The 19428-nt window shown below is 47.6% G+C and overlaps 2 protein-coding genes across 2 annotated transcripts; one reads left to right on the top strand and one right to left on the bottom strand.

The window, feature by feature from the left end:
* Nucleotides 1–2133: 2133 nt before the first annotated feature.
* LOC120661821 (protein STRICTOSIDINE SYNTHASE-LIKE 4-like) lies at nt 2134–4220 on the bottom strand. The gene is made up of 6 exons (XM_039940783.1): nt 3841–4220; nt 3500–3721; nt 3326–3393; nt 2986–3222; nt 2762–2894; nt 2134–2654 (listed from the first exon to the last, which is right to left on the bottom strand). The coding sequence occupies exons 1-6, from the start codon at nt 3976–3978 to the stop codon at nt 2349–2351; spliced, it is 1104 nt and encodes a 367-aa protein (XP_039796717.1). The 5' UTR covers nt 3979–4220; the 3' UTR covers nt 2134–2348.
* A 2367-nt stretch (nt 4221–6587) lies between these two features.
* LOC120662924 lies at nt 6588–12742 on the top strand. The gene is made up of 3 exons (XM_039941971.1): nt 6588–6785; nt 9075–10144; nt 12633–12742. Exons 1-2 carry the CDS (start codon nt 6588–6590, stop codon nt 9921–9923), a joined length of 1047 nt encoding a protein of 348 aa, XP_039797905.1. The 3' UTR covers nt 9924–10144; nt 12633–12742.
* Nucleotides 12743–19428: the final 6686 nt, after the last annotated feature.

Below are 19428 nucleotides of genomic sequence, written 5' to 3'. Positions count from 1 at the left end.
GATTAGCCAGCTTTGATCGCGCCATCAGCCTGCCGACGGTGGCGCCCAGCGCTTCTCCACCGCTCCACGGGCGGTGAGCGGACACGCACGAGCCGGAATCGAAATCCCGTCCCTGTTCACGCACGGAAAAATCTCGAAACCCCCGCCGTCCCAACGGCCAGTTCCACACTGGCCTTGGCCAGCCAGCTTGCGCCGCGCCACGTGAGGCCGCTGGGACGCTCTCTTCTTCCGCGGAACCGACGGGGGCACCCGTCCGGCCCGGCCGTGGCTGCTGCAACGGCTAGTCGGTAGCCTACCCTTTTTTGCGTGCATGTGGGTCCCCAGTACGGCCCCAATGGGTCCTCTTTCCTGGGGCCGCGGGCCGTCCTTGGACAGTTCTAGAGCTTTCGGCTGAGACCTTTTTTAAATACAAAAAATAAAAAGAGTTATTTAAAAATAGAAGGAAAAAATAATTGTAGCTACGGGACTCGGGAGCAGCCATGGGCGCGGCTGGCCATGTTTGTGGCACGAGACAGACACGGAGGAGCCGGGGGCGTTGCTTGCCTGTACCGCTCTGCATGCGTACGCTACGCGTCGGCCGGAGGAACAGCTTCAGACAGGGACACGCGCGGATTATAATCCGCGGTGAGCATCAGTTGATCCGCTGACTGTAGATTCAGTAGACCGTCTTGAAAACTCGACAGCAACGACCCTGCTCTTTCTCTACCTGTCGACATGATCTCTTTAAAAGACTGCGCTTAGTTTGTGAAAAAGTTTGCACAGTAACCGTTACATCGGATTTTCGGACACATGCATAAAGCATTAAATGCATTTGAAAAAAATAACTAATTACCACGCGACGAATTTTTTAAGTCTAATTAATTCATAATTAAATATTAATTATCAAATAACAACAAAATATGTTACAGTATCCAAATCCAAACTTTTTTACCAACTAAACACCACCCTGATTCTCGACGGTGGCGGCCCACGGCGACAGCGCGAGAACACTCGAACAGTGACGCGCCGGCGAGAGCGACGCCCCCCGGCCCCACCCCTCCCCGCGAGGCGCTCGTGGTCGTGGCGTGCGAGGTGACGAGGGCTGGCAGCGACCTCGGCCTGCTGTGCTACCCGCCGTTGTGGAGGTCACCTGAGATTGGAGAACGGCCACGGCACGGCGCCACGGGGGAGTCAAAGTGTTCGCTCGCCGGCCTTGAGGATAGCATTGTGTCGCTCGCGATCGTGCCATAATTCTGGCCCGTTTATCCCCGCCGAACTGCCGAGGCCGCCCGAATCATTCGCACACCGCGTGCGCTTATTTTGCTCGCGCTTCCTTCGTCGCGGTCGAAGACCCCAATAATTTCGGTTCGGATGAGAGTGTCACAGCGAATTGGATTGACGGAGAAAGGCTGGTATATTGACAGGCTGTGTGAATGCTGGTACTTAATTTTGCGTTCAAAAAATATCTGTACGCCTTGTGCGACGGATACGAGAGCAGCTGAGCTGATCGTGATGCTTCAAAGCTCCAAGATAAACCTGCCACCCAAAGAGGAAAGCTGAGGCGGCCATTGCTTCCTTTTTTTTCTTTATTTAGGGCTTTGGGGCGGCCTTTTCAGCCGCGATGCGGCCCAGCAACGTAACGCCCGAGCTAGCGGGCCATAACGCGCCGTGCTGGGCTCTGCGCGAGTGGAAACCGGGGCAGCCGCATTTTCGGCAGAGCGTGAGCGACCCCACCGTCAGCCCAACCCAAACACCCCCGTCGTCTCTCGCGTCCCCCAGCTCTCTGAAGCACGGGGCCGAAACCGATGCCGGCGATCAGTTTCATTGCTTGGTGGTTCAATCCCATTGAGATTGAGGTAATTATCTTTTTTAACTTCTGCATCATGCTCTGGAAAATAAACTAGTAACTAATAACTTACTAACGACTGTTCCAGGTGGGGGTTGTCAGGAAGGATGATCCAATTTTCAGAGCACCAGAAAGCTACCAACCCTGGCAAGCAGAGCTGAAGGCTGAGCAGAACCATCTGTCTGCCACTAGTCTTGCTGAATCTTTTGCGGCTCGTGAAATCTTAACTGGTTACCGTTCACTGTACAGAAGCGCGCTGTAAGAATGCTAAAGCGCTGAATCTTATGATAGCTGCATTAAAAGACATGGAATCAATTCATGAGTTTAGAGGTGTGGAATTAATCCTGATATCTTGTTGTACCTATGATGAGTCTATTTTGTTGCAATTAGTTTTTGACTCGGAATGAATCCTAATCTCTTGTTATGTCTCTTATTTCTATCATTTCCGATCCGGAATGAATTTATGTTTAACCGAACAAGGCCTTATTCTGGTTTGAACCGATGTTGGTATCACTGAATTTTTCTACGAAGAAACTGTTGTGCCCTGCTTCTGTGTTGTCACCTGTGCCAGGGACAACTTCCCGATGAAGTTGGTCGCGAGGCTTCCGAGGAAGATGTCCCCGTTGAACTCGCTCACCGAAGTGACGAAGTTGATCACCTTCCCTTGCGAGTCGTCGAGCACCCGGATGATGTCGCCGTCCTCCGACACCTGGGCCACCATGGCTCCCTTCATCGTCGACTTGCTCCACGCGAGGAGCGCCGGGAACGTGGCGACGACTCTCTTCGTCAAGCTCCAGCGGGTGATCAGGTCCAGCCATGGCGACCTCGACTGCAGGTATATTAATTTCGGACACGAAGCTGTCAGGCGTGATATATACTCTTCGTGTGGACGATGATCTGGAGGAGCTGTTAGCCAGTAGCGGCTGGAAGGCTGACCGGGAGGAGGGCGATCCAGAAGTAGCCGTCTGATCCGAGGTGAATGTTGTCTGGACACCCCGGGAGGTTGTCGATGAACGTCTCGGCAGGGCCAGCCTTCTCCCCTTTCAGCCACACCTTCATGCATCTGAACCTGCATTTTTTCTTCTTCTTCTTCAGAGTTGGTTCCATGGATGCCGTATGATTATTAGAGCCGTGAAGGTTCAGTTGAGACGTTGAGTTACCTGCTGGACTCGCAGACGACGACGAAGGCCTCGTCCCTCGGCAGGGCGACGCCGTTGGCGAAGCCGAGGCGGTCGAGCACGACGGCGGTGTGGCCCGTGCGCGGGTCGTAGCGGAGGAGGCGGCCGGTGGCGCGGGACTCGAAGAAGTCGTGGTACCACCTGTCGAAGCCGAACCGGGTGCTGGCGTCGCTGAAGTAGACCGCGCCGTCGGAGGCCTCGATCGCCGCGTCCGCGAACCTGAAGTCAGAAAATGTTCATGTACCATGTAGGAGTACATCTTCAGGGGTTCACGGAGCTGCACGGGGCGGTTTGCTTCGAAATTTGACTAGGATGTGCGAACCTGATCGGGGAGCCATCGACCTCCGAAGCAAGAAGGGTCACTCCTTCGTCCCCAACTCTCAAAAGTCCCTAGTCAATGCAACGTTCAGGAACCATTTCTTTAACAATTTCATCTGTACGTGTTTCATGCGGCTGTTCATCACCAACTCACACCATAACAACGTTAGTACCGTACCCTGTCAGCGTCGCAGACGAGCATGGTGCCGTCGGCGGACGGCGTGATCCCGAGCAGCCCGGTGCCGCCGACGAAGCGCCACCGCTCCCAGGACCCGTTGCCGGGGTGCATCCTGTGCAGCCACCCGTCCCTCGTGGCCGTGTACAGCGCGCCGCCCGCCGCCGCGTCCACGTGCACGTCCTCCGGCGCGTCCAGCGCCCCTTCCCCCAGCTTCTCCAGCCTCTGCGCCGCCGCCGCGTGCAGGAGCGCGTCACTCACGCCCATGAGAAACCGCACGCTAGAATTGCGGGCGGGCCGGGCAACAAGAGTTCAGATTACAGAGGAAGGAGGCAGCCGCTAACCTGGAGGAGGTTGTTGGGAGTCGGCGTGGGCGGCAGCGTGGGCGACGGCACCGGCTCGATAGGGCAGTTGAGCCACACGTGGGCCGCGAGCGACGCCGCCGCGGCCAGCACGGCGGTGGCGAAGAGCCCAAGCGCCATGGCCACCAGTGGACGAGCTCCAAGCCTCCAAAGCACCTCCAGTTGGTAGTCGATTCCCCAAGGCCTGGCTGGGGTGTAGATAGGATCACGGATGTTCAAACTTTGTTAAGCTTTATCCCCTCGTACTAGAGCTGGGCAATGAAACTTTCAGAGATTCAGTGGACGTCGACGCTTGGAACGGGCTTGCGCATCTTTTTCACGGTGCAGATTTCAGAGACGAAAACAACGAGTAGAGTGGCCCAAACTCGCCAGGGCTCTGAGGTCTCAGTCTGCGCCGGCTTCGCACGCAACAAAAGGACTGGTCCAGGAAAGAAGGCGGGCTCCGACTAGTAGCCAAGAGCTACGGGAGGGACGTGGCCCTGCGCAAGCGGCGTGATCGGTGATGCCTTGTCCGTCTGCACGACGAGCCGCGAGCGCAGGACTTGCATTGCTAGACTCGCCGCTAAGAGCCAGCTCAAGCGTTCCTTTCTGTTGTAGCGTAAGTGACCCTCTACTACGACGTGAAGGTGAAGGCATGAAGCCTACGTGTGATTGTGAGATATAGTGCTTTGATGTGTACCATGCTGGGCATCAACACAAATGATTATATCTAACTAGAAACTAGCTAATGGTTGGCTGTACTAGTGTACTTGGAGGAACGTCAACCTACATGAAAGAAAGAAGTAATTACTTTTTTGGGATAAATCCAATTTACACCTTTAAACTACAAAATCGAATAACAAAGACCATCCAATTACCAAAACTGAAAAAGTTTGGCCCTTAGGGTGGTGGTTTCAAAGGTGGTTTTGTATTTAAAAAATAAAACAGTTTACTTATTAGATATAAAAGAATAAAAAAATATTTTAAATCAAAAAAATATGAAAAAAGTACAAAAAAATTTCTACAAATGTGGCCTATCTATTATTGATCTATTTGAGTCTAATTTATTCAAAAATAATAGGCATAACTACAAGCAAATAACCTAGAAATGTGAAAAAATGGATCCGAATAACTGAGGAGTAGATTGCTAATAGGTAGGTTGCATTTTTAGAAAAAAAATTGGTACTAGTTTCATATTGTTCTAATTTAAAATTAATTCTTATAATTTTTATATTTAATTTTTATAAAATTTAAAAACTACTTTTGAAACCACCCTAATGGCCAAACTTGCTCGGTTTCGACAGTTGGATGGCCTCTGTTATTTGATTTCGTAGTTCGAGGGTGTAAACTAGATTTTTCCCTTATTTATTTTACACTAGCAAGAAAAAAGTTTAGGAACTGCCAGAAAATTTGAAAGAGCAATCTCTATAGAAAAAGAGGAAATAATTTGTAAAGCCAAGGGCAATAGCTTTGGGGATCAGATGCCGTAACTTAATTCTTTCCCTTCATCTGCATTCACTATCAGTTATTGCAGATACATTTTCCACGGCCACCTCCACTTCAGAAATAACAGCCTCATTGCCTGGACACCATGGAGTAGCATGTCATACTGTCATTGTGTATTTTTTTCCCCTGTGGAAGTACCGCAGGCCTGAACATTTTCATTTATTGCCAAAAAATCTGATGCATGGCATACAGCGTCCGTACTGTCATTTTTGTTCTAGAGGGAATCACATCAGTCATCAGTCGGGCTCCAAGGTCAAGTCACCTTATCTTGAACGGAGAAAAGTAGAAAACCGTATTGATCTGTAGCATGCTAGTCACGTACGTGTTTATATTCAGAGTGTCATGCTACCAATACACGTAGAACTCATGCTAGCCCCTCGCAAATAGAAAGGAAATGGAATAATCATCAATACCAGAAGCGCATACACAACCGAATGAATAGCTCGATTACTAATCTCTGCGCCATTGGCGTCTCATCGTGGAGGTTCAGACATCGCCCTCCTACCGAGCCACAGCGCCATAGCCCAATGTTGCCAGCTTCGCGATCCAGGTGGCGTCCAAATGACTGCCTTGGCCGTGACCGGAGAAGGAGAGAGGAGACCACCAGAACTGTGCGAGCCTCTGCGCGGCGGCGGAGATCGACGCGTTCCCCGCGCCGCCAAGCTAGCCGGAGTGCCGGACCCCGCGAGTGGTATCGATGGAACGAGGATGCCGACACCCGTCAGGGAGATCCCCTGGCAACTAGTTCCGTGTCAGAGAACTGGACCGCACCCTGCCTCATCGCGTACCCAAAACCTGCCGCCACCGCCCGGGTTCGCCGGCACCGACGTTCGACGAGTACACCATCAGGATTCCGCCTCCGCCATGGAGTCGTCCAGCTCGCGCGTCTTCCTGGCGAGGACGACACGGGCTCCCCTGGCTTGACTGCAATAGGCGGCCAATTTTACCCGCCCATCTCCCATCCAACGGCTAAAAGGGGCTTAGGGGTGGACGGTATTTCAATTACCGTCCACCCGGTCGGTGTTCAGAATACGTTCAGAATACCGTCCAGCCCCCTGGTCACTGCAAACGAGACGCCTCCGCAGCTCTCCGTGGTTCGCCGGAGCGTAACCGCCGCGTCGCGGGGGTTTCTCTCTACCATTTCTTCCACCCGGAGACCTCCATTCTTACTCCGCTCTCTCTCTCTCTCTCTCTCTCTCTCTCTCTCTCTCTCTCTCTCTCTCGGTGCTGGCGTTGCAGCAGCCATGACCGGCGAGCACTCCTCGGGCCTCTGCTCCTACCCGCGCGCGCCGTCTGGGCTCCGAAGCCATCGCGAGTCCATCATGACTCGCCGGAGCGCCGCTGCACGCCTGCGACCTGGAAGCAGCAACGCGCTCGTGGGCGTCGCCCTGGCCGCCGACTGCCTCAAGCCCTCAAGCCTGCGCGCCAACACGGCGCCCACGGCGAGAGGCACCATGGCGTGATGAACGCTCCGCGCGCATCAGCGGGAAGAGCGAATTGTAGGTAGATCGCGACGGACTGGTCTGCAACTCTGCATAAATGTGGTCGTCGTCCGTGCCTTCGAACTGGGTCGACGAAGGTCTTCCGTCGTCGAACTAATCCACTTTCTATTTAAACTTTTATTAGGCGAATCCGAGAGATAAGAGATTTTCTATATCACCAATGCTTCGAAAACTGCAAATATGTTGCTCACCAATGTTCAAGTATTGGATTGGTAGCACCGAAAGATTCATATGCATTGAAGCTGAGAGCGTACCGTCGCGGCGTCGCCGCCGTCGCTGAAGAAGAGAGTTCGACTTGGGCATTCTGCAACTGCAAATGCAACTCAAACGATTGACCACTAATTATGAGTATTAAATATAAATAATTGACAAAATTCATTCCATAACTCCCGTGTGAAATCGCGAGACGAATCTAATGAACCTAATTATGCAATGATTAAATAATGTTGTGCTATAGTAAAAATCTCTAATGATAGATTAATTAGACTTAATAGATTTGTCTCGTGATTTTCTATCTATTCATGTAATTAGTTTTATAATTAATTTATATTTAATACTTCTAATTAGTGTTGCAAATGTTGCCAAAAAAATTTACCCAAAATTTTTTTAACAGGTAAATGGTACTGAAAGGTTTGACGGCAGACCACGTGAACTTGGATGCCGCTCCAGGGCGGTGGGAGGACGAGCTAGCGCGCGGCGCTGCTTCCACGGCACGCTCACAGCATGTGGACTGGACTGCTGCTTCTCACGTCAGTAGCAGCAGTACCGGTACGGTACCTTGCCTTGTTAAGTTGCAAGTAATTTGTTCATCTTGGCCATTGTGGTCACAAAAAACAGGCCCAATGGATCAGACCTACTTGCATTATTCGCCAATTTGGTCTTGTGTCTTGTGTCTTGTTGGTGAGCTCTAATGACACAGGGTCGCCGTGAGGAATCATCGTCCCATCGTCAGAAAAGAAACTCAGCATTGCAACGTTAGCACACTGAACTGAACCAAAGGCCGCAGCAGCAGCAAAAAGTGCCGCTACGCTCTTGGGCTTGAATGTTTTGCTTATTGTATTTCAGTTGGGCCACGCCCAGTAAACCCAGTAGAAACAGTGAGCTTCTGAATCTTTCGATGATGGGCCGGCCAGTTACCAGGAGAGCCCTTGCCTGCCTGCTTCCGACCTCGCCACGGCGCGCCTGCCCGTCCAAGCCCCGCGGCCGGCGCCGCACGCGCACGGTGGGTACACGTACACGGTCGGCGCGACGCCTTCACGTTGACCGCTTCGGTCCGCGCCGCCCAACGCGTAGACCGTCGGGCGCGCGCACGCACGCGCGAACTATTCCCGAGCCCGAACCCAATGCCGTCCCGCGGGCGGTCTGCACCCTGCACGCCGCGCCCGCCGCTCGTGCCGAGGGGGCACCGGCCACACGCCACGCGCGCGCTGCCGCCGAGACGGCCGGGCGGTCGGCCTGCCGGGCCAGTTCCTGCAGCGCCGCCCAGCTGCAGCCTCTGCCGTGGCGTGGCCTCCCGATAATAAAGAAAGAAAAAGTGAAGAAGAACAAGAACAAGACAGAACAAGCCCCGCCGGCCAGTTCCGTTGTTTACGCTTCCGCCGCCGGCTGTCCGTGTCCGCACGTTCCAGCACTTGACCCCCGTGTGCTTACGTGTTACCCGCGCGGGCGCGACGTCACTTGCTCGCCGCTGCGCACGCGTGCGTCGCACGAGTGAAATGATAAAATGATCACGGGAAGGAACCATTTCTCGCAAAAAATTCATTAAACAAACAAGTGCAACGTGGTGTGGCGTGGCGTGTGAAACTGTGAACGACGCCGGGCGTGCCGACTTGTTCCTTCTTCCTTGCGAAGCAACGTCCGACGCCTGGCGTGCAAGTGCAAGCGCTTGATCTCCCCTGGCCGGCCACTTTGCCAACAGAGCGAAGAAGGAAGCCTCCCTATAAAAAAAATACGTTTCATGTTGCACAAGAAGCCTCCCTATAAAAAAAATACATTTCATGTTGCACGAAAACCGCTCACAACCAATCGCCGAGCGAAACAGTTGGGTGTGATAGATAGGCTGCAGCTTGACCCGTACTTTATCGGTCTGCCTGAATAATAATGTCCATTGAAAATACGTAGTTAATAATCTTACGCGGTTAAACAAGGGATAAGGTCGGCGAGTGCCGTGATTCCGTGGGGCAAGCAAAACCCCGTCGCACGGAACGGGAACCGCGGGCGTGACGTCAGCCTGGCCCCGCGCGGCGCGGCCCCAGCAGGCAGCCAGGCACGCGGAAGGAGGGAGGGAAGGAAGCGGGGCCTCCTCCGCGGCCCACTTGGCGGCCGACAGCTGGCCCCCCGGCGACGCGTCCTGTGGCCCCGTCGTCCTACGTGGCGGGGCGGGCCCAGCTCATAATTCATTTCACGCCGGTGCGGCGTTCCTTCCGCGTGTTAAAAAGCCGGACGCCTCGCCTCGCCTCGCCGATCACGCGATCAACGGGACAAGGACGCGGGGGCAGCGGATGGAAGCAGGAGGAGGCAGCGCCCGGGTGCTCGCCGTCGTCGTTGCAGCGGAGGGAGCCGAGGGGGAGGAGCAGCCGCCGATCTGCTGCGAGGTGCGCGTTCTCTGAGCTGGTGGACATGGAGAGGGAGGTCATCCAAGTGGAGGAGGAGGAGGAGGTGGCGTGCGAGTGCTGCGGCTTCACGGAGGAGTGCACGGCGCCGTACATCGCGGGGGTGCGCGAGCGGTACGGGGGCCGCTGGATCTGCGGCCTGTGCGGGGACGCGGTCGGCGAGGAGCTCGGGCGCGCGTACCCGCCCATCTCCCCCGCCGAGGCGCTCGACCGCCACGCCTGCGTCTGCCGCCGGGCGTCCGCGCCGCCGTCCCCCGCGGGGAGCCCCGACGACCTCATCGCCGCGCTGCGCCTGCTCCTGCGCCGCAGGCTGGGGTCGCCGGCGCCGCTGCCGGCCCCGAGGAGGGCGCGCTCCACGCCCAGCAGCCCCGGCCGCGACCACCCGCTCCCCATCGCCGCCTCCGTCGCCACCGCCGGGAGCTCGCTGGCAAGGACGGGGAGCTGCTTCGCCGCGCTCGTGGAATGATGAAAGCTAATAAGAACGCAAGATGCTGAGGGGAGAGAGAGAAAAAGGCATCAAGGAATGGTGGTACTTTGGTGGTCTCTTTGCAGCTTGCTTGCCTTCGTTTTTACCTTTCTTACTATCGCTTTTTGCTTCTCTAGCTACTAGCAGTAAAGTTAGTGGAATCCAAGATCAATAAACATGTGTACATATGGGGAAGAAGAGCGACAAACTATATATGAGAAACTAGAAGGTGGCCCGCGCTAATAGCACGGGTAGCTAGTTTTTTTATTTATTTATTTTTTAAAAAAATTACATTGACAGAAGAGATGTATTTGGTAATTTATTTATCTCTCGTTTGGTCTTGTTGAATACTATCTGCAACTTTCTATGCATAGGAATTCGTATCAATCATCAAATTTTATATCACTGACATGTGGGGCTCACATGAGTCAATGACATATGGATCACGATGGTATATATCTAACTTTGGGATCTTTTAGTGGAACAGATTCTATTTTTATGTTGCTTTGTTATATATTATAGTTGCATATTTTAGTACTTTAACCTGCAAAATCTTAATTTGAGGACTGAATTTAATTTTGGGTCATCTTGAATACAGATGCATATTGTACATATCTGTATTTATATGCCCACAGAATCGTGAATCTTTGTTGACCACCATCAGATTAGTTTGTATAACTGAAGGTGTTCAGCAATATGCAACATTTATGCCTGCCTGCCTTTTCTATTCTCCTTTTTCTAGTTTCCTTACCCATTCAGCGTTGTTGCTTCTTTATCCTTTTCTATTCTCTTTCTCTATACTTTTTAGAGGTATAAATCACATTTGTGTTCCGTGCCTAGTGTTTTTTCATGTATTTATAGAAGATTAGACGGGGATAATAAAGTTAAGAATTATTTATGCTATTTGATTCCTCACACGACTAAGTTCCTGATTTTTCCCAATGCTTTACTCTTTATCCCAGCGATTATTATTTGTATGTAACTATTTGTATGCCCACAGAATCATGAATCTTCGTTGACCACCATCAGATTAGTTTGTATAACTAAAGTTCTTCAGGAATATGCAACATTTATGATGATAATGCTTGTTTGGAGAAAGCATTGATTCTTCGGTGGATATTTCTCTCACATTGATTGGCATGCGTATTCATTGGCCCACACTGACAATCATAAAGGTGCCGATGGTCTTGCAATAGATTGCAATATCTGAAACTCTATGCATTGTCATTGTTTTTTTCATCCCTATCTTGATGTTTGGTTGCTCTAGAAGAAATGGATTGATTGAGTTCGGCAATGATTTTGAGTAGAATCCAGTGTGCTTCATGCATCTGTATGTACTGCAGGACGTTCTTGAGACTCGAAAAGTTGTGATTTGGAATCTAAGGCTAAGACTATGGTGGCGCCGTAGTGCAGGGCGTTCCGAAGATTTTTGAAAGCAATTATCTCTTTCTATAGTACAGACACAATACAACTATGGTCGCACTGTCACGCTTATACTGCTATCATTTTTTTTTGCATCTTTAAAGAGGGTTAATGCGAGACATAGATGGTAACATGAGCTTTTATGTCATGCGACCTCTATATTTAACTTTAGTTGGATACAAACACTTTTGGGTAGTTTAGAATATTGCATCTTCACTAAATTAGACATGGACTCTGCCAATTTAGATGGCTAGATCTTCATTAAACCGAATAGTGTAAATCATATACACAAATACTATGTAGATCTCCATTAAATTGGAGTATTTATTAACTTTATTTGGCATGAAACTCAAATTTGGGTATTTATTATTGCATTTGACCTATACTATTTATTTAGCTATTTTCCTACTTAATATGCTTCTTAATAACTATACACATCAACAATAATTTTTTGTATTCTAGTTCTTGCATTTATCTATTTATTAGTCATATTCGATGCCAATTTTTTATATTTTAAATATTTAATTTAGCTATTCGGCTAATATCATTTTTTATCGAGTGCTAATGCTATTTTTTATAATTTTATAATTTTAAATTTGCCTATTTAGTATCTTTGGTTAAGTCCTAATTTCCTTATTTTTAAATTTCAAATTAAGCTATTTACTAATCAAATTCGGCAAGAACTCTTTGTCATGTCCTAATTTTTTTTAATATTTTAAATCCGAAATTAGCTATTTTTTAATCATATTTAATATGGACTCTTGAGTTATATTGAACCGTTAGATCTTCATAAAATCCAACGGTGCAAATCTTTCTCTTTTTTAGATTAACGTGGGAATTTCTAGACCCTCTCGGCAAACGTGGTGGCTTCTTTTAACACTCCTTTAATAATATAATAGATTTTAAATATTTAATTTAGCTATTCGGCTAATATCATTTTTTATCGAGTGTAATGCTATTTTTTATAATTTTATAATTTCAAATTTGCCTATTTAGTATCTTTGGTTAAGTCCTAATTTCCTTATTTTTAAATTTCAAATTAAGCTATTTACTAATCAAATTCGGCAAGAACTCTTTGTCATGTCCTAATTTTTCTTAATATTTTTAATCCGAAATTAGCTATTTTTTAATCATATTTAATATGGACTCTTGAGTTATATTAAACTGTTAGATCTTTATAAAATCCAACGGTGTAAATCTTTCTCTTTTTTAGATTAACGTGGGAATTTCTAGACCCTCTCGGCGAGCGTGGTGGCTTCTTTTAACACTCCTTTAATAATATAATAGATGGAAGTAATTCCACGTTTTTCTCAGGTACTAATAACTGAATGTACATTCCTGCTTCTGCTGGAGTATGATTTCTGCTCTTTCTGTTTTATTAAACGGAATGATTTGCATTTCTTTCCTGTACTTTGTTGTGCTTCTTCTGCAAGCTCAATTCCCCACTGATGGAACTGTAACGTGTAGTAGACATGAAACGCAATAATGCACTGTTGCTTGTTCGCACAAGCCATGCCCTGTTCCCACTCTCGATCAGTCGGAACGGATCGGATGGTGGCCGGCTTCTGATTCCCTGGACGGTTGGTTGGGTGGATCATCTGGCGCCAGCGATCAGTTCATCGCTGCCATTGGCCAGGCATCAGCGCTGCCGAGCCAATACGGGTAGAGCACAGCGACACGCGGGTAGTTTTTTCGCCGCGCATGGTACACGCGGGGGGCGAGCGCCCCCTGACGTTGATCGCGGCGGCGGCGATCGCCGTCCGTGCAATCGCCAGCCAGTCGGTGTCCGTGCTACAGCACTCCATCCACCGCCATCCCGATCGTTACTAGCTATCTTTCAGTTTCACACACAGATCTTTTGTGGATTTTTTTTTCTTGAAAGAAATCTTCGGGTTTGATTAGCGGCTAGTCGGTCGGGGATTAGCGTTGATGCCGGAGCCTGAGCTACGGGGTGGGTACCATGCCGACGACGTGGCCACGACTCGCATTTGATTAAGAAGACTTGGGGAAAAATATCATGGGTCGGTCGTGGTGCGCGCCCATCTAAACACTACTAGATGTAATCATATTGTCATCTTCGTTTCGAAAAGGTGCTGGATTTCTTTTATTTTTCGCGAAACACATTAAAAGGGGCCGGATTCATAGCATGAATCGCCGCGGATTCTTTTACCTCGTGGTAAATTTGCGGTACGATGAGAATCGTTTTTTTTTGAAAGAAATGACGAGGATATTTTGCTCTGATCTTATCACCGGAGCGTGGTAACGGTGAAGATGCTAAAAGTGAGTCGATGGAGGATGATTTAGTTCCCTATGGTGACTGCTTGGATGGATCCACATCAGCATGCCCCCCTCCAAGATGATGTGGACGCGGAATCCATATCAACCATAAAAAGGGTCAGAACAATCCGTGGTGGAGAATATTTCTCATCCTTTTTTACCGAAATCACGTTCTGAATGCCAATACAATGATACAGGCAAGGCGTCGCCTAATGAGAGAGAGAGAGAGAGAGAGAGAGAGAGAGAGAGAGAGAGAGAGAGAGAGAGAGAGAGAGAGAGAGAGAGAGAGAAGACCACCTCAAAACATAGGTTCATACCCACATCACAACCAATTAAGTAAAGCTTAAGTTAATCCCCGTCTAGTAGTTTCTACTCCATGGAGCACATGCTTCCTTTGCTTAGCTCTACCCCATGAGGCCACGATCCTGTGTTCTACACCGATGTACGGAGTACTCCGCAAGGCAGCTAGTAGGAGAAAAGTGATAGACAACTGCCACTGTAGTCGAAGAGCCACCGGTGTTGCAGGAGTGCAGGACCGCGACGGACGTGTCAACACAGAGAAGCTACGGCCCGCCTGCGCCCGCAGCAAGCCAGCAACAGCCGGCATCCGCGGTCGCTCTCCCAGCGCAACATCCCCACCCCCGGTTCACCTCACCCCACGGGTGACGGGCAGGGTTAATCATTTCGTTTTCCGATGAAATCTCGGTGTTTAGCGGAAACGAAATTTCGTTCCGAAATTTCGGTAAATTTCGGTGGATTTCGGTGCATTTGGACGAAATTTATTGAATTTTGAATTTTGAAACGAAATATATCGAAAAATACCGGAATTTTGGATCCCGGTAACTAGCGGAAACGAAAAAAAAACCGAAATTTCGGCGAAATTTCGCCGAAAAATTAAACCCTGGTGACGGGCCATCGCCGCGGCCCCCGTTCTCTCGCCGGCCGGTCGCCCGCCCAGATGCCTCTCTAGTCCATACTACCCTCTAGCGGTTTCTTCCGGTCGCCGGGATCGGTGGCGTCCGTCGGGGCCCTCGTGCGGTCGTTTCAGACGACAAATCATTAGCCCCTGCTGGTGGCAGTGACGCCGCCGGCCTCCGGCTGTTCCGGAGCCCGGGGCCAATCGTAGTGGAGTCACCGGAGCAAGGCCTTTATAGTTGCGTCAGTAAAATTTTTGAAATAAAATCTTTATATATTTAAAATATTAAATATAGATTAATTATAAAATTAATTACAGAACTCGTATGTAAGAGACGAATCTAATGAGTCTAATTAATCCATTATTAGAGTATGTGTACTGTAGCAATTTAGTGTCTAATCATATCCTAATTAGACTCATTAGATTCGTCTCGCAATTTACAAGCAAACTATGCAATTTATTTTTTATTTCGTCTAGATTTAATACTCCATGTATATAAGATTCTCTTTCGATGTGATAAATTTGGAATTTTGAATTTCGCATCTAAACAAAGGCCAGGTTACCAATCAATTCGCAGCATGTTTGGAAGCAGCGTCAACATTGCAGCAGCCGGCTCTCACTGCTCCTGCAGTCGTGGACGTGCTATAGGGTTCTGATTTGGACCCTGAAACCCTTCTTCGCAAGACGCTTGCGGTTGTTGGAAATATGCGTTCAAAAATACTAAATTTTAATTTGAGGTAATATATAAATAGCAACGCTACTACTATGTCAAATAGAATTGAAAACTGTACGAATAAATCGAGTTCAAACATACTCATGTTAAATTCGATTTCTCTTACCGATCAGCGCTCCGTCCTCGTGAAGAGACGATACAGTGCAGAATGTAGCAGCGCAGAACATAGTCGATCGGCCTACAGCGGTCGTGCAGTTGCGCTGCCCAGAAACCTTATTGCCGTCCCTTGTGTAGGCTTCACGACGGCAAGGGTTCGGAGATACCGCCCACCTTTCTCCTCAGTGCATGCCAAGGGAGGGGCCGGCGAGATCTAGCAGCTCGATGTTACAGCACAGTAAGAGGTGGAAGAATGGCTGCGAATTAAGAGAGACTTTCCTTAATGTTTCCAGTCCTCTCATATAGGCGCGGCTGCCTTCAAGAAGACGTTATCACTTTGATGACGTCCATAAAAGACATTAAAACTCATTCAGGATGCTCATGACAATTTACTGGGTATTAAGGAATTAACTGGCCATTAATTAGCGCCTAATCAATGTACAACGGTTCAAAATGTGAGAGACACAAGTGGCAAAATATTGTCTGAATTACAGCCTCACAACCGCACGTCGCAAGTCACAAGTCACGCGGATGTACACGCCAAAAGACGCGGATACGCGCGCGCGCGTGCGTTGGTGTGTGTTTAGCAAACACTACACACTTCATCTCTTGGCTGCTCCATTCAACGCATGGAAAGTGCTCCAATATTCAAATTGGTGTCCACTTGCTTGTACTAGCAGTATGGGACAATACTAACCAGCCACATGTAGCTTTGGAATTCTTCTGAATGGGCCATAAATGGATCAAATTCTAACAATCTCCCACCAATTCCAAAGTAAGAAATGAAGGACAACATGATCACTGTACTGTATCATCGTTAATATACCAGTCTTTCGGTATGAGTACCGTACGGGTTGAACTAATACCTAGAATAACAAGATTCATCTTCCCACAACTGAAGAATGGATTAGGCCTTGAATTCTCAGTCATACGTGATCAGATTTCACCTGAAATCACAACTGATACTAGGCTGCCAAAACAACCTCGCCTAATCGGAGCGTTAATGGTCTACTCTCGTATCTTTTAGTGAGTTTTCAATGAGAGCGCCTTGTGAACTGCGACCTACAGTTAGACTCACGTAGCTGTTCCCCTTCAAGAATATCCTGCTGGCTGGTATCTTTTCAACGGGGAACATTAAGGCTCTATGCCATCCTTCCAAGCAGTAAAGAGTACTATATTTGTCATTTGGACATGAGTATATTTTTTATTACTTTAATGTACTCTTTGAGTTACAACATCAACTTGTTTTTCCTATTTACTACTTCACGCGATCTCCGATCACATAGGATAGGTTACCATTGTGATGTAACATACTCAAATGGGCCTCATACCCATGTCCTTAGAGATCACAGAAATCACATTCTGTGATAATCCCTTTGTGAAAGGGTCTGCCAGATTATTTTCACTTTTCACATAGCTCACATCTATAACTCCGGAGTTTCTCATTTTCTAACAGTTTTAAGCCTCCACTTAATATGCTTGCTGGACTTGAAATTATCCTTTGTATTCATAACCTGAGCTAGCATTGATTGGTTATCGCAATACATTAGGATGGGTGGTATCGGCTTCTCAAGCAAAGGCAAGTCCATAAGCAGCTCTCGAAGCCATTCAGCCTCATTAGTGGCAGTCTCTAGTGCTACAAGTTCTGCATCAGCCGTTGATTTTGTCAAGACTGTTTGTTTGCAGGACATCCACGCAACTGCTGCACCCGCTAGAGTGAATATATAGCCACTAGTAGCTTTGATCTGGTCCGCATCAGAAATCCAATTGGAATCACTATACCCCTCTAATATAGGTGGGTATCCCGAGTAGTGAATTCCATAATCTGAAGTACCTCTCAGATAACGACACACTCGCTCGAGTGCTTTCCAATGATCATCTCCTGGATTTGATGTGAACCGACTCAATTTACTCACAGCATAGGAGATGTTTGGTCTTGTCGCACCAGCCAAGTACATAAGGGATCCAATGATTTGAGAATATCTCAATTGATCTCTTCCCTGTCCTTCGAATTTTCAAAGTTTGACACTAGCGTCATAGGGAGTTGGAGCGACTTTACAGTCTGCAAAGCCAAAGCGGCTAAGGACCTTCTCCGTATAATGGGATTGACTTAGTGTAATCCCATTCTCATTTTTCATCAATTTAATATTCAAAATTACATATGCTGGACCTAAATCTTTCATATCAAAACACCGAGATAGGAAAGATTTGATCTCATCAATCACAGCAGTGCTGATCCCAAATATAATTATGTCATCGACATACAAGCACAATATAACACCTTGACCTCTACCATAACGGTAGTACACACACTTATCTGCCTCGTTCACACTGAATCCTGCAGATGTTAAAGTGGTGTCGAATTTTTCGTGCCACTATTTAGGTGCTTGCTTTAGGCCATATAAAGATTTTATTAATCTGCACACTTTGTTCTCCTTTCCAGGGATAACAAAGCCATCCGGTTGCTCCATATATATTTTTTCCTCCAACTCTCCATAAAGAAAAGCTGTTTTTACATCCATTTAATGGACATGTAAACCATAGGAAGCTGCTAATGCAAGCAGTACTCTAATTGTTGCAATCCGGGCTACTGGAGAGTAAGTATCAAAGGAATCCTCTCCTTCCTTTTGTGTATAACCCTTGGCCACAAGTCTTGCCTTGTACTTTTCAATAGTACCGTCTGGCCTCATTTTCTTTTTAAAGATCCACTTGCATTCAACTGGTTTGCAACCGCTTGAACAATCAGTGATCTCCCAAGTCCCATTGGACATGATGGAGTCCATCTCACTATAGACTACCTCTTTCCAATACTCTGCATCAGGAGATGCATAAGCCTCTGTAAATGTTTTTGGCACGTCATCCACAAGATAAACAATAAAGTCATCACCAAAGGATTTCGCAACTCTTTGTCTCTTACTTCTGCGTGGAGCATCATCGACTTTATCATTATTTTCGTCGGATAAAACTGGTTTATTATTTGGTTCAGGTGGAGCAATTGTTTCAGATTGATTGTAAATCTGAGTTTCACTCTTGCTTGCTAATCTCATTGGATAAACTCTCTATGATGGTGTATACGCTCACATCAGGAGAATCTGATTTCACAACTAAAAATCTATAAGCCGTGCTGTTTTGTGCGTAACCTAAAAACACACAATCAACTATCTTGGGTCTAACCTTTCTCTTTTTCGGCGCGGGTATATTGACTTTCGCCAAACAACCCCACGTGCGCAGAAAATTGACATTAGGCTTTCGCCCTTTCCATCCTCTTTGTTCTTTATCACAACTCGATTAAGGACAAAGTTTGCTGTCAAAATAGCTTCCCCCACCATTCATAGGACATACCGGAACTCTCTAACATGGCATTTACCATGTCTGTAAGTGTCCGATTTTTTCTCTCAGCCACCCCATTTGATTGAGGTGAGTATGGTGGTGTGACCTCATGAATTATACCATGTTCAGCACAGAATTGAGAGAACTCATTGGAGATGTATTCTCCTCCACGATCGTCACATAAACGCTTGATCTTTCTCTCAATTTGGTTCTCAACCTCAGCCTTAAAGATTTTAAAGTAGTGAAATGCTTCATCTTTTGTTTTCAGCAAGTAAATATAGCAACAATGTGTAGCATCATCTATTAAGGTCATGAAATATCTCTTGCCTCCTCTAGTCAACAATCCATTCATCTCGCATTGATCTGAATGAATAAGATCTAATGGTGCCAAGTCTCTCTTCTCCTCTAAACCCTTAAAAAATTTTCGAGGTTGTTTTGCTTGTACACATGATTGTCACTTTGATCCTTTGACTACTTCCAATTTCGGAATTAACTCTAATCTGGACATTCTAGCAATGGTGTCAAAATTTATATGACAAAAACGAGAGTGCCACACATTGGACTCACAAATTTTATTCATGGATGCAATATTCAAATGAAAATTTGGATCAACAGTATTTAAGCGGAACAAGCCTCCGCTCTCATAGCCTTTACCAACAAAGTTCCCAAATTTAGATATTACAACTTTATGGGATTCAAACACTAACTTAAAACCATCTCGACAAAGCAAG

This window comes from Panicum virgatum, chromosome 2N (assembly GCF_016808335.1).
Source record: "Panicum virgatum strain AP13 chromosome 2N, P.virgatum_v5, whole genome shotgun sequence".
NCBI classification, from domain to species: domain Eukaryota; kingdom Viridiplantae; phylum Streptophyta; class Magnoliopsida; order Poales; family Poaceae; genus Panicum; species Panicum virgatum.
Note: the sequence above shows the minus strand (reverse complement) of the source record. Positions and strands in the feature narration are given on the sequence as shown.

What these genes read in the sequence shown, in the direction of transcription:
- LOC120662924 (XM_039941971.1), top strand. Translation starts at nt 6,588, where the DNA reads ATGACCGGCGAGCACTCCTCGGGCCTCTGCTCCTACCCGCGCGCGCCG. An exon ending in GCGCCAACACGGCGCCCACG is followed by an intron (nt 6,786 to 9,074) that starts GCGAGAGGCACC and finishes GCGTGACGTCAG; the next exon opens with CCTGGCCCCGCGCGGCGCGG.
- LOC120661821 (XM_039940783.1), bottom strand. Translation starts at nt 3,978, where the DNA reads ATGGCGCTTGGGCTCTTCGCCACCGCCGTGCTGGCCGCGGCGGCGTCG. An exon ending in CTCCCAACAACCTCCTCCAG is followed by an intron (nt 3,722 to 3,840) that starts GTTAGCGGCTGC and finishes GCGGCGGCGCAG; the next exon opens with AGGCTGGAGAAGCTGGGGGA. An exon ending in GTCGTCTGCGAGTCCAGCAG is followed by an intron (nt 2,895 to 2,985) that starts GTAACTCAACGT and finishes GAAAAAATGCAG; the next exon opens with GTTCAGATGCATGAAGGTGT.